The following is a 12,892-nucleotide window of genomic DNA, read 5'->3' on the forward strand; positions in this document are numbered from 1 at the left end:
AAAATTCCTACAGAACCAACACGTGTGCGATATATTTATACTCGTCAACACGCGTCAACCTCATCATCAAGTACAATTAGTGAATCAGTGAAAACACGTTTATAAAGTTAATCATTAAGTGCGTAAATTATTAATACTCTTATCCAAAATATCCTTCTTAATCTTTACGTATTCTGGATGCATTTTGTAGATCAATTGGCCCACGTCAATTGCATCTGCGTACCGCTTGCACTTCATTAGATTGTATGCCAGGCGATATCCAATACTAGGGTTGTTTTTGCCATTATACTTCCAGGCAGCTTCGTAGTGAGCGGCAGCGTCACGATATTTCTGTTCTTTTTCCGAAATGAAACCAGCAAACTCGTAAGCTTTGCTAGATGCTTTGTTGTACTGCAATACCTTCTTAATCAGATCGCTCGACAGGTCATATTTTCCTGATTGAATGTAGTAATCGGCAAGAAGTAACCAACATCTCTCTAAATATTCAGCATCTTCAAAAGTCCATACGGCTTTGATCAATCGCTTCAACTGTGTTTTGGCGCGCTGTGACTGCTTCAACATGGTGTATGCTGTCGCCACACCCAAGATAGGACCTACCTGATCTTTGTAGTTCTCCTGTGAAGCTAAATTTACAAAATCTTCCAAGGCACGCTCCATGTTATATTTTTCTTTGGATGCCAGCAGTATAAAGTTTTGTAGTAACCGGCATTTTAAAGTAGACTCACCAAAACTAATCTGCTTCAATTCACGAAGAAGTCTTTCAGCTAGAAAAAAAATCGCTGTATCTGTATTCGAGTAACATTTTATAATCAAATACCTGTTTTAATTGCCATTGTACGAGAGTCTCTGTAGTCAAAATCATCCACGTCGACATTAAACTGATCTCCAAACATATCATCATCGGGATTCAGGCAAATTTCAATCATATTAATGATAGCATCTGCACCCCAATCGGGATCTTGTCTTGCCTGATTAAAATTCCTTAATGCCGAATTTAAATTACCTGTGTACCATTGGTACAAGGCGGTACAATAAAATAACCCTGGTTCGCGGTTATTCTCAGAAAATTGCTCAGCTTGTTTTAAATATTGTGAAGTTTCGCCCAAGTTTCCAGTGCGTCGCAGAACTTCGACCAATCTGACCAAGGCAACCCAGTTAGTAGGTTGTTTATTTACCAGTTGGGTAAAATGGAATACCGCCATGTCGAAATCTACCTTTCTAAAGGAAATATCCGCCATTAGCACCGAAGCCATCTCGTTGTCATTGTCAAGAGCGAGCAGTTTCGAGCAAGTTTGCTGGCACAGCTCCAAGTGATTCAGCTAATAGTAAAAAGCGGGCAATTTTTAGATAACATAATTAAAATAGGCCAATGAATTACCTGCATGTATAATTTTGCCAACGCGGCCAAAATTTTATGATTGGTTGGAGATACAGCCAAAGCATCCTTATAATAATTAATGGCTTGCCCATTATCACGAGTACTAACAGCGATTTCAGCCAGTTTAACGTTGAAATTAACAAGTAAGTCAATTTCTTCGGTGGGAATCACGGCTTGTTCCACAGAGAGAATTTTTCTAACGCGGCTTTGGTTGTCTCTGCCAGCCCTCAATACCTCACTCGCTGATTTTACCTTTCCACTTCGTTCCATTACTTCAGCCAAAAGTTTATAAATCTTGCTCCGATGTTGCAACAATATTAAATCTTCATTTTGTGGCAGAATTTTCTCCCGTTCAATTTCTGTAGTCAATAGCTCTTCGGATTTATCAAACTCCTTCATTTGCATGTACAACTCAGATAATTGTAACTTAAGTTCAGGATATCCAGTCGACTCTATAGAATCTTTGTAGTATTTCACCGCCTTTTTATAGTAGTGCGTGTCAATTAATGCCTTCCCCATTTTGCACATAAGCTGAACGTCTTTCGGATTCATTTGCAACGCGTTGTTGTATGCTTCCAGCGCCTTGTCCGGTTCCAAAATCGTCATGTATGCATCACCCAACAAGAGGAAACTCTCAGGGCTCATGTTAAATTGAACCATCTCTTGATAGCAATTCATAAATGCTTTCTTATCCTGGCGATGAATCAGAAAGATCTCAGCAAGTTTAGTTCTCGCAGTCAAGTAATACGACTCGTTGGGCGTGACCTTTGATAGCATATCAATTGCTTTCTCGACATCATCTAAATTTGCAGCTGATTCTGCGTTTAGAATCATGAATCTGGCTTCCTCGGGGGTATGCCGGAATTCCTGAATGGCATCCTCCATCAACTTAGAAGCTTCATGCATTTGATTTGAATCCCTGTGAGCGTTAATCAACTCAATGTAGATTGTCGCTTTGTCAGACATCGATAAGCCTCCCAATAAATTTTCCGCCCTTGTTTTTGACTCAATAGAATTCATGAGACTCAAAGCTGTGTTGAATGATTTTATGGCATCATCCAAGTTATTTTTTGCTTTGTAAATCAAACCAAAAATTAAATGGTATTGAGGACGCTCCCGAACTTGAAAATCATGGCTCAAACCGACTTCCAATGATTGCGCAGCTCTATCAAATTGTGAATTGTTTAGGTGGATCTGCGCCATCAACAAATGAGCATCGCTACTCGAAGTATCCAAACTCGTGATGTGATTTAATGTTTGCGTGGCTTCAAAGTAATCACCCCTTGAAAACTGAACCTGAGCAAAGAGTAAATGTGCCTCTTCATGGCCTGGTAAAGCTCTTGTCACAATTCTTAGAGTGTTCAATGCATTAGTTAATATATTGTTGGGCTGAGTTGTTTTTGTGGTAGTTTGCGTAATGCCAGTGGGTTTGGGAGCAAATGTTAGGTAATACTTAACAACTTGTAGTAAGAAATCAGCATCCAGTTTCGTCAAGTAGTAATCACAGAATGGCATATTCATAATGGGTTTGAGTTGCTCACTGCATGCTTCCTCCAAAAATTGCACTGAACTTTCCATTCCATCAGCTAACTTAGCTCTCATATACAATAACAGTGGATTTGGTTCAGTTTCTAACTCCAATAAGAAAAAAATCTGCTGTTTTATCTGATCAGTTTTAGTATTCTCGCTCATTTCACTCAAAGTCATCCCAAGCAGTGCATTAAACGATGTGTTATCAGTCTTCGACGCAGTTCTGTAGTACTTCAAAGCGTCCTTTGATTTGTTTTGCAAAAGACATTGATAACCCAACTCAATCATTGCGTCAATATCGCCACTGTTGATATAAACTGCTTTTTCTAGCATGCCATGCGTTTGTTCTAAGACAGATTCGTCCCTTGCACAGAGACGTGAAAAGAGCGCGCCGTTTTCAATAAATATCTTGGCATTTTTCGGCTCGGCCACTTGGAGAATCTGCGAAAACTTGCTGATCTCCAATGCGGCTTCAGAGTAGTTACCATTTCGACAAATCATGATCAAAATTAATAGCTTTAACGCAATGTAGTTATTCTCATCAGCAGAAAGTAAACGATTGCAACTTTCTATGGCTGGGTCAAAATCCTGCATTGAAAACAAGATCTTCGCTTTGTACATCAGTGGTAAATTCATCGATGGAAAACGAACAATCGCTTTGTTCGCCACATTCAAAGAATCTGAATAATTCTTATCCAACATGTATGCTTCACACAAACCCATGCTCAAATCCAAATGTCTTTTTGATTCTCGAACGCATTTCTCAAATACTTGAATACAGTCCTGCACATTAGCCTTGTTCTGATATGCCAGTTTAATCAAAATCCAACCCTTAAGCCCTTGAACATCAAGCTGTTCACGACTTAACTTCAGAGACTTTTCAACATATTCCAAAGCTTTCTCGTACTTCTCCAGGCAATACAAAACAAACGCCGAGTTGTAGAAGTCCGAAGCATTGGCATTCTTTCGATGTTCACGCAAAGCAGTATCCAAAGCACCCAGAACTTCGCTGTCGGTGGTCTGTGTCCGTTTGTGAGTGTAAATCAAACCAATGGTACTCGCAAGACGCACGTCAGTCTCGGAGCGTAGAACTTCCAACTCGCGAATGCACTCAGTGAAGCGATTATTCAAATACAAAGCAAGGGCGTGATACAAATTCAAATGAACTTCCCCAACAAACTTTTTAAGAGCATCGTTGCACGATTGCAGCATGCTGTTATAAAGTTTCTCGCGCAAAAAGAAATTAATCTTTGCTTTCACGTCAGTAAACTCCATTTTAATTAATTGCAGCAAATAAACGATAGAAAAATAGTTATTTTTTATAAAATATCTTTACACAATATGTTCTTTATATTGATCTTTGTTTTGTGAATAGAAATGTACCAGAAAATCACATGTCAGCTTCATCTTGCCATTTTGACTGATAATGTGATCAAAGGTTTTCTGAAACAAATATTGACACTTAAGCAAAAAAATTAAGAATCAAGAATGTGGTGAAAGTGAGAAATGAAATGGACCCCAGAACAATGGTAAATCATTGTTACACCATCAATACTAATTATTTTGTGAAGTGTTCTTATAGTGAGATTTATAAAACATTTATAGTGTCAGGTGTAACTAACCTGGGCTAATAATTTTCCCAATCCTTGCCCAGAGTACTCTTTAGGAACCACAGTCTCTACTAGATCGTAGGTCTGGTCAGTCAACTCATACTGAATAAAAGCCACATCATCATTATCAAGAGGCAATTCAAATTGTTGCTCCTCTACATTGTCTTCAACTTTGCGGTTTAAGTAGTTGGACATTGAACGTGTTGTGGCCCCAAGAAATTTGCCTAATCTACTGACAAGAACGGTGCCCTTAGTGGTGCTATTAGCAAGCATTGCACATCTACAACAAGAATGCAAATAATTAAAAACCATAGCCACAATTAAACAAGAAAACAAATTTAGAAGAAAAAGTGTTTCTAAAACGGTGAAAGTACAGTAAAATATAAAATTTATATTTGGATTTACCTATTGCGTCTCAAATTCCGTGCTGCTCGATGGTATATTTAGGTCAATATGAAGTATTTTTCGATACAAACAAATTTTTACGGACTTAGAGTTTGACCGGCCTGACGCAAGTGACGCAAACACAAATCACAAGGTTATAAACATAGAGTTTGGAATGTTTGGAGATGGCGCCACATCGCACAAAAATATAGTTTTTTTTATTTTAAAAATATTTAAAATAAATGCGGACATAGTGTAAATTTATTTAATTTTTATTTATTTATGCAAAACAAAACAGTTTCAATTGAAACTAAACTATATAGCCTGCAGTAATTGTCAAATATATTAAAATACTATCGTGACTAATCATTGACTAAGTTCTATCAATTTACAGCCTTTCAACTTCATTCATTCGCATTAATAGTGCCAAATAAGAGTATGATGTCTTCAAAACCTACAAGAAACCTTTCAAATCATATTTTAATTACTGTTAAATATCTTAATATAACCTGCATCAACGTTTGTAGTGTTAAATCAAAAAACTTTCCAGCTGTCAAGGTTACTGGACGTTTAGATCTTTCCATAATTATAAAAATTGTTCTTCCAACTCTTATACCACAATTATACCAATCGGACATGTAACATGCTTCACCAATGCCTTCACTCTAAAAATTATATCATTCATAGTTATATTAAAAGCATAAAATGCGAATATTAAAATACTTGAGTCATAATATCGTGTCCAAACCAGCAACACATCAAAACCTGGATCAAATTACAAGAAAAATACAATATTAACGTTATAAACTTCATATCTGTGAATGGTGTTACAATAATCTGAAAACCAGTAACACAAATGATGATGCTGCTTGCCAAGAACTGGACAAACTGAACAAAAGAAAACATATTTTCAATTTCATACGCATATCTAAAACAATTAAAGTTATAAATTGTTTAAAACAGATGTTTCGAAGTAATTTACTTGATTGTAACAACATGATGGTGTACATATGTCCGCAATTTCTTCAAAATATAATCTTCTTGCATTTCTTTTTCTATATCACTAGCAGGCATTCTCAAACCTTTTCTTAAATTGTTTAAATTATTCTTCAAAATCTCAAACTGCGCCGATCCCATCATAATCAAGCCTGCAACCATACTATCATGACTAGAATGCACATAACCATTGATAATAATTCCCCAAAGTTGAAACAAATAACAGAAGAACTGATATCGTTCGACTGATGATGGAAACCAACTGGGAATGATGAGAAGATTATCAGACTTATCCAAAAATGGGAACACAATAAAGAACATGATTGTTATTGTCACGCATCCTCGAAAAGCATGTGCAAAAATATGCACCAGTGTTATTCCTTTCTTGATGAAAGCTTCTTGCTCCCTTGTGTATTGATTAAAAACCGGATTTGATAGATATTTAACCAAGTTTTGATATGTTTTATAACGAAAGTGAATATTGATCAATTTTGCAACAAATGTAGTTTCAGTCAAGCCAAAATACAAAGTTTCAATTACTTCTCCCGAGTTTTCAAAATTTAAGATGATATTCATCCAGATTGAAACGCTAAACGAAAATGTCACAATTAAATTGATGACGTATTTCATGTAGAATAAAATGCGATTCTGAGGCATTGTTTGGTTGTACATAGGAATTAATCCAAATGATTTCATTATGGCTATTTCATTCGATATAGCATCCATTGGTACCTACATAATATAAATGAATAGTATTCAATTAATTTATGTCACAAAACTCTTACTTTCTTTTTGGATGATTTCTTAGGTTCATTATCTTTCTTAAGAGTCATTGTGATAAATGCACAATACACAAAGATTTCTTCAAGTTTGCTGCAATTTGGAGTTTATATATCCACCAATCTCTTTGAAGTCGAATAATTGAATTCTCTTTGTTTGCCACGGTGTACAGACAATACTTAATTGGTAGTTTATAATTAATTACGTTTTATATAGATGTTCAGATCGATGTAGAACCTTGTAATTAACTAAAATTAATTTATTTTTCATGTATTTATTAAATAATTACTACTGTTTAATATAAAATGTATTAAAAAAACTACAAAAAACAATTTTAATCAAAACTCGTTTTTATCAATTTATAACATTTGTTTTGGTTTTAATCATTAGTATGTAATTCTTTCGTATGCATTCTTTTATGACGCATAGAGGTCAATGCAAAAACTGTTATGATAAGAAAAGTCAGTATCAAGGAGTAAAGAACTCATTATGATGCTACGTCGACAAAAGATATAAATAGACATTAAGTTTTTCTTAAAGTATATTTTATTCCTACATTAACAGTACGATAGACGTTTATGAAAAATTTATTTAAACCAAGTTTTAAGTTTATTCAACATGCAGTGGTGTCACATTAGTTTTATTTTAGTTCTAAGTTTAATTGTTGTTGATTTTTCCAGTGGATTATCAGTGAATTCTTATCATGAAGAATCCAAAGAAGATTTTGCAAAGACTTTATTATCAGTTATTGCGGTAAATATCTATTTCTAAGACATGAATTACTACTTAACCTCAAATGTCTGTCACTTGTGCACATAACCTTTAAACTTTTATTGGTTAGTTTTTTAGACATGGCGAACGAATACCTGACAAAATGACAGATTACCCAGCAAATCCGTATAAAAATTATTCATATTTTCCATATGAGTTGGGTGATTTAACAAGAGTAAGGTTGTGTTTAATATTATGCATTTGACAATAGCATAACCATTCTAGAAAGGACAAAAAACAATGATTGAATTAGGACTTTTGCTTAAAAAACGATATAAAGCTTTTCTTGGTGATAGATATTTCGGTGGATTAATTAGTTCAACATCATCTTCATATATTCGATGTCAAATGAGTTTGCAAGCCTTGCACGCTGGTTTATTTTGGACTAACAATTGGAATGCTGTCGAAGGACTTCCTTGGCAACCAATTCCTTATCAAACATTACCAATCAACAACGATTATGTGTCGATTTTCAAAACTTGCCCATCAGTTTTAACCAATATTACTATTCCTGAACTTGACATGGAAACTCAGGAAGTTTTTGATTATCTTAAACAACATTCTGGATATGATGAAATAGATTACATGCGTGCTTTGACTATTTTTGATCATACCAAAACTAACGTGAGCACTTTCTGATTTTTATCAGCAATCCACTTTTGTTTACAATATTTTAGCTTGAAGTTGGATTGGACCCACCTGATTGGTTAAAGAAAATTTATCCGGAACCATTAAAATCTGTAGGAATGAAGTTTTGGAAACTGGTCATTGATCAAAAACAAAGAATTGGCGCCGGACCGCTTTTGCAAAGAATCGTGCAACATGCAGAGTTGAGTAATCAAGGAGTATCGATTACTAAAATGTTTCTTTATGCTGGTCATGATATAACAATCCACTTTTTGTTGAATGCTTTAAATTCTTGGAAAAGTGAAATTGTTGAGTATGGTGCTTTGCTTTTGTTTGAATTGCATAAAATTCATGATACGGTTGGGTTTAAAGTGAGTGTATTCATAGAATATATTAAAAGCTGTTGTACAAAAGTAACAAAATTTTTGCTTTAGGTGTTTTTCCGAAATAATGCTGGCGGATTGGAGGACGGAGCCATTTACATTCCAAATTGCGGATTGTTTTGTCCTCTAAAGCAGTTTATTAAACTTGTAGAACATACATATAATCCAACATTAAGCAAAAATATCACTTTGGCAGTTTATTAAATTTACGGCAAAAGACGCAAATGTAAAATTGACTTCATGCTAAATAAATGTTTGTCACTAAAATAGTTTAACATAGTTATAAAACTTAAATAAAATGTAAATGTATGTGTTGCTTTTACATATGTTGAGAGATATACCTCTAGATAATTATTTATTTACTTATTTATTTCCGTGATCATGAATCATATAGCTGTGTGAGTCATTACTCTACAAATGTATTCATTTACACAATTAAATTAAAAGTTGTATTTAAAATTAGCTTAATACTTTCTTTATTACAAAGTCTGGATGTAAAAAAACCTTTTAAAAATACAAATTTTTAAATCAGTAGTACATAATGAATAAGTTATATACTAAAAATCTGCACATGCATATTTATTCGCTAATAAATAAACTAAAGTTTGAACAGATGCATATTTTCGGCTTAGTCACTGTCTACGTAAATAATTTGACACCATTTGCGCAATTTAGACAGTTTTGGGAAAAAGCACGACGCAACACAACCACTTATCATATAATTACCCCAAAATTAAACACTGTATTTGTTTGTTTAATTATATCTACCTATTACTGTGCTAAAACTATTGTGTAAATATAATTAAAGTTATTAAAGCAATAAATTGCACATTACATTTATTATCATATGAATTCCTAGCAATTTATATAAGTAGAATTTGCTTCATTTCGTAATTATAATAATTACAAACATGATGTTTTATCAAGTTTTGATAGGTGTTTCGTGCATTTCTTTCTGTGTGATATCAGTTGATGCACTTCCAGGTTATTTAGAAGCAATACTAAAGCATAAATTGAAGGATCTGATTATAAATAAAGTCAATCAACACGTTGACAAAAGTTTTAAAGACACGCTAGTTTTAACATCAGTTGTATTTCGACATGGTGACAGAATTCCGGAACTACAAACTGGCTATCCTAACAATCCGTATGTGAATGATACATTTTTTCCATACGATTATGGTGATTTAACTTTGGTTAGTTTAACAACACTAAAATTACAATAAAAAGGTTAAGGATTAAATTATTTTGCAGGCTGGTCAAAGAACATTGTACAACAAAGGACTCGAACTTCGCAAACGTTACAATGACTTTCTAGGAGAGATATACTTTAATGATTTAGTAGAATCTGTTTCTTCGAGTTATAGACGATGTCAGATGTCGTTGCAAGCTTTGCACACCGGATTGTTTGGAGGATTAGAAGATGTTCCTATCAAAAACATTTCATGGCATGCTGTACCTTATTTTATTATACCACCAGAGCAGGATAATACTTTATCTATTCAATTAACTTGTCCATTTATGATGGACAACATTAAATATCCAGATTTGAACAAAATAGATGCTGAAACAAAGACGTTTTTTCAAACTTTAAAGCAATGCTCAGGATTTGAACAAGTTGGATATCGACAAGCATTATTAGTTTATGATTACCTAAAAACTTCAGTAAGCAAAATTATTTCCGTTTTATCCTTAATATATTTTTTAAATCTTTTCAGTCAGAACAAGGATTACAAATACCAGATGATTTTAAAAGTATCTATCCTGAACCGTTACGAAAATATGCCATGCAAGATTGGAACATGTTTACTTCGCAAACCGTTGGATTAATTGGCCCATTGGTAAAACTCATTACTGATAACGCTGTTGCTAAAGCTAGCAACACTTTAGAACCGCCGGGAAGGAAAATGTTTCTCTACGCTGGTCATGATTTGAACGTTTATTATCTGCTGCAGGCTTTGAATGTTTGGGAAGGCGAAGAGATGTTATACGGTGCTTATATCATCATTGAAGTGCATAATATCCGAGGAACTTACGGATTTAAAGTAAAACTATTAATACATTCAATAGAAATAGTAATAATAATGCTTTATTTTGTAGGTATTATTGCAAAATGGCTACAACGAGCCTAGATTGTTGAACATTACTGGTTGTGGCACATTCTGTCCTCTTTCAAAATTTGTTCAACTCTCGGATAACTTGATGAAATTAAATCAGCAAATGATTTGTACATAAATGCTAAAATTGTTTTATTCAGCAGTTAGAAGTTTAACTTAACAGTTGTTAAGAGTTGTATTGGTTGCCTAAGTATAACAGAAACTCACAAATGAAGCTAACTAAAATTAATTCCATTATGTACAAAGTGATTTGTCCTGTAGAACTACCGACGAGAACAGTTTGCTCTGGTGCCATTTTATATACTTAAAAAAGAATATTTTTTGATTATGTATTTTACCTTGTTGTATAAACCATGTAATGAATATAAATAATACTATAATGTAACTCTTATATTATTCTACGTTTAAATTTGCATTTAAAATAAGCGTAGAATTTATATATCAGTATAAAGACGTTGCAGAACCGCAAAATACGAATAAGAAGATTTCAATATCTACAAAATAACTTTACGTTATATGTGGCTAATAAATTATTTAAGAAATTCATACCATAACCAAAGTAGGTAGGGATAAAGTAAAAAACTTCCCTGCGGTCATTCTCAACTGTCGTTTAGAGCGTTCCATCATAATAAATATAAATTTCTTATCTGATACGGAACCTTCGTACCAATTGGACATGTAACATGATTCACCTAGGCCATCACTCTGTAAAAATATATTTTTAATAATCAAATGAGTGTCTTTGCATTAATTTATTAAACCCACCTCAAATAGAATTTCATTGCCATACCAACAATACATTATAACTTGACACATCATACAGTTGATATAAAGAATCAACAATACGAATTGTCCACTCTGTGGTGGTGTAATCATAAGTTGAAAACCAGTCATGCAAACCACTGCAATACTCGCTAAAAACTGAATAAAAATGCCATATGAAAACAATTCTTCCACCATTAGCAAGTATTTAATAATATATTCATGAAATCTATACAGTTCAGCAAGATCTTTTGGTGATAAAACTTTGTTAGTTGTATCTGTCGAATTTTTATTCGCTTTTTTAATCGATTCTGTTGTTTGTAGTGTATAATCAACATGACGAAAACACTCTTTAATCAATTTTAACTTCCCAATTCCAATACTTAATAAATAAATTGTAAACAAATCCATATTGCCATTTGTAAAAGCGCTGACAAACACGCACATTAATTGTAAAAAATAAACCAAGCATCTGTAACCCAACACGTTGATATCTACCGGAATCCAACCGGCAAATGGTAAATCTTTGTTATCATCCAAATATGGAAAAATGGCGTATAAACCCACGATACCAACAATAAGAAATCGAAAAATTACTGCCACAGCGTCACATTGTTTAATAATCTTGTGTAGATCATCTCTACCAAATTTTTGATAAAATTTCTGCGAAATGGGATGTTGAAGGTGTTCCTCGATTTGAAGAAGTTTACCAGGGCCATAAACAAAGTTGGTTAATTTGCAGAGATAGGCTGCTTGCGTGACCAAGTAATAAAGAATATCGGCAAATTCTTCTAGTGAATCCACTCCGATGAGAAGTTTAATAATCATGCTCACTGGTAAAAGTATAGAGAAGAAGAATACCAACGCACGCTTCAAGCTGTAAAGGATCGGAGTAGGTCCATGAAGAGGATACAAACCAGTGAGAAGAAATTGTTTTCGCTCTAAAGCGAAAAATGAAGTAAAATCTTCCGACATTTTAGACATTTTAATTGAGCACAACTCAAAATAAATCTGTTTATAGTGTTTATATATGAATTGAGAAGTGAATGAATAATTCACCTTAAATTTATTGGTATAGAATCGGGGAATAGCTTGAATAATTCATTAATTGAGTCATTATGTTGTGATTTACAAAAGTGCTTATTAACTGAAAGAGTTATATAATTATCATTAATTATACTATAGGAACTTGAATTCTAGTACATCGAAACAACAACACGCCTTTTGTATGTTTATGATTTTAATTTTATTTCAGGTGACTGAATTGTATATTGCAGAAATCCGTTGAATTCTTTTATAATTTACGTTCTTACGTTCTAAATTGACATAAAAGAAGGAAGCCACCTAACTAAACATTAAACTGAAATTAAGATTTTCGGAAAAAGTCTAAATTTACCTATAAATGTGTTAAATTGTTAGTAATACCTTTCCAGGTACGGAAACTACGCGAAAACTACTACTCAAAAAGTAGACACACAGATAAAGAGTGGGCACACAAGTGAAATGGTGTGACGGTAATCCCAATTTGTTCACTTTGAAGAATTAGCAAACACG

The 12,892-nt window shown here is 33.6% G+C and overlaps 5 protein-coding genes across 6 annotated transcripts; 2 read left to right on the forward strand and 3 right to left on the reverse strand.

Annotated features, from left to right (window-relative positions):
- Positions 1–12: 12 nt before the first annotated feature.
- On the reverse strand, positions 13–5,268 carry LOC135800156 (tetratricopeptide repeat protein 21B-like). Its single transcript, XM_065313297.1, has 5 exons — positions 4,924–5,268; positions 4,531–4,798; positions 1,379–4,351; positions 818–1,319; positions 13–764 (listed from the first exon to the last, which is right to left on the reverse strand). Exons 3-5 carry the CDS (start codon positions 4,181–4,183, stop codon positions 115–117), a joined length of 3,957 nt encoding a protein of 1,318 aa, XP_065169369.1. The 5' UTR covers positions 4,184–4,351; positions 4,531–4,798; positions 4,924–5,268; the 3' UTR covers positions 13–114.
- Positions 4,241–6,731, reverse strand: LOC135800725 (odorant receptor 94a-like). The gene is made up of 7 exons (XM_065314044.1): positions 6,684–6,731; positions 5,885–6,630; positions 5,626–5,830; positions 5,412–5,567; positions 5,295–5,356; positions 4,531–4,798; positions 4,241–4,351 (listed from the first exon to the last, which is right to left on the reverse strand). The coding sequence occupies exons 1-7, from the start codon at positions 6,729–6,731 to the stop codon at positions 4,241–4,243; spliced, it is 1,596 nt and encodes a 531-aa protein (XP_065170116.1).
- A 511-nt stretch (positions 6,732–7,242) lies between these two features.
- On the forward strand, positions 7,243–9,001 carry LOC135800161 (venom acid phosphatase Acph-1-like). 2 transcript variants are annotated; one of them, XM_065313305.1, is made up of 5 exons: positions 7,243–7,431; positions 7,520–7,624; positions 7,675–8,073; positions 8,127–8,447; positions 8,511–9,001. In XM_065313305.1, the coding sequence occupies exons 1-5, from the start codon at positions 7,297–7,299 to the stop codon at positions 8,661–8,663; spliced, it is 1,113 nt and encodes a 370-aa protein (XP_065169377.1). In that variant the 5' UTR covers positions 7,243–7,296; the 3' UTR covers positions 8,664–9,001. The 2 variants fall into 2 exon arrangements, with proteins under 2 accessions (XP_065169377.1, XP_065169378.1); XM_065313306.1 differs by having other exon boundaries at positions 7,528–7,624.
- A 354-nt stretch (positions 9,002–9,355) lies between these two features.
- LOC135800160 (venom acid phosphatase Acph-1-like) lies at positions 9,356–10,961 on the forward strand. Its single transcript, XM_065313304.1, has 4 exons — positions 9,356–9,655; positions 9,714–10,124; positions 10,178–10,504; positions 10,560–10,961. The coding sequence occupies exons 1-4, from the start codon at positions 9,371–9,373 to the stop codon at positions 10,692–10,694; spliced, it is 1,158 nt and encodes a 385-aa protein (XP_065169376.1). The 5' UTR covers positions 9,356–9,370; the 3' UTR covers positions 10,695–10,961.
- On the reverse strand, positions 10,529–12,327 carry LOC135800159 (odorant receptor 94b-like). Its single transcript, XM_065313303.1, has 3 exons — positions 11,342–12,327; positions 11,126–11,281; positions 10,529–11,070 (listed from the first exon to the last, which is right to left on the reverse strand). The coding sequence occupies exons 1-3, from the start codon at positions 12,320–12,322 to the stop codon at positions 11,011–11,013; spliced, it is 1,197 nt and encodes a 398-aa protein (XP_065169375.1). The 5' UTR covers positions 12,323–12,327; the 3' UTR covers positions 10,529–11,010.
- Positions 12,328–12,892: the final 565 nt, after the last annotated feature.

Source organism: Atheta coriaria, unplaced genomic scaffold, assembly GCF_025399875.1.
Source record: "Atheta coriaria isolate IRGN ID8LTWV9N9 unplaced genomic scaffold, Caltech_Dcor_3.1 hic_scaffold_10_pilon, whole genome shotgun sequence".
Lineage (NCBI taxonomy): Eukaryota > Metazoa > Arthropoda > Insecta > Coleoptera > Staphylinidae > Dalotia > Dalotia coriaria.

Bases quoted from the DNA above. Each gene is read 5' to 3' on its own strand.
- LOC135800156 (XM_065313297.1), bottom strand. From the start codon at position 4,183: ATGGAGTTTACTGACGTGAAAGCAAAGATTAATTTCTTTTTGCGCGAG. The intron at 1,320-1,378 runs GTAATTCATTGG...TTTTACTATTAG, and splicing joins TGGCAAAATTATACATGCAG to CTGAATCACTTGGAGCTGTG. The intron at 765-817 runs GTATTTGATTAT...TTTTTTTTCTAG, and splicing joins TACAATGGCAATTAAAACAG to CTGAAAGACTTCTTCGTGAA.
- LOC135800725 (XM_065314044.1), bottom strand. From the start codon at position 6,731: ATGACTCTTAAGAAAGATAATGAACCTAAGAAATCATCCAAAAAGAAA. The intron at 5,831-5,884 runs GTAAATTACTTC...TAATTGTTTTAG, and splicing joins CATCATGTTGTTACAATCAA to ATATGCGTATGAAATTGAAA. The intron at 4,799-5,294 runs GTAAATTGATAG...TTCTTGTTGTAG, and splicing joins ATGAATGAAGTTGAAAGGCT to ATGTGCAATGCTTGCTAATA.
- LOC135800161 (XM_065313305.1), top strand. From the start codon at position 7,297: ATGCAGTGGTGTCACATTAGTTTTATTTTAGTTCTAAGTTTAATTGTT. The intron at 7,432-7,519 runs GTAAATATCTAT...TTTATTGGTTAG, and splicing joins CTTTATTATCAGTTATTGCG to TTTTTTAGACATGGCGAACG. The intron at 7,625-7,674 runs GTAAGGTTGTGT...TAACCATTCTAG, and splicing joins AGTTGGGTGATTTAACAAGA to AAAGGACAAAAAACAATGAT.
- LOC135800160 (XM_065313304.1), top strand. From the start codon at position 9,371: ATGATGTTTTATCAAGTTTTGATAGGTGTTTCGTGCATTTCTTTCTGT. The intron at 9,656-9,713 runs GTTAGTTTAACA...ATTATTTTGCAG, and splicing joins ATTATGGTGATTTAACTTTG to GCTGGTCAAAGAACATTGTA. The intron at 10,125-10,177 runs GTAAGCAAAATT...AAATCTTTTCAG, and splicing joins ATGATTACCTAAAAACTTCA to TCAGAACAAGGATTACAAAT.
- LOC135800159 (XM_065313303.1), bottom strand. From the start codon at position 12,322: ATGTCTAAAATGTCGGAAGATTTTACTTCATTTTTCGCTTTAGAGCGA. The intron at 11,282-11,341 runs GTGGGTTTAATA...ATATTTTTACAG, and splicing joins GCAATGAAATTCTATTTGAG to AGTGATGGCCTAGGTGAATC. The intron at 11,071-11,125 runs GTATGAATTTCT...GTTATTTTGTAG, and splicing joins CCCTACCTACTTTGGTTATG to ATATTGAAATCTTCTTATTC.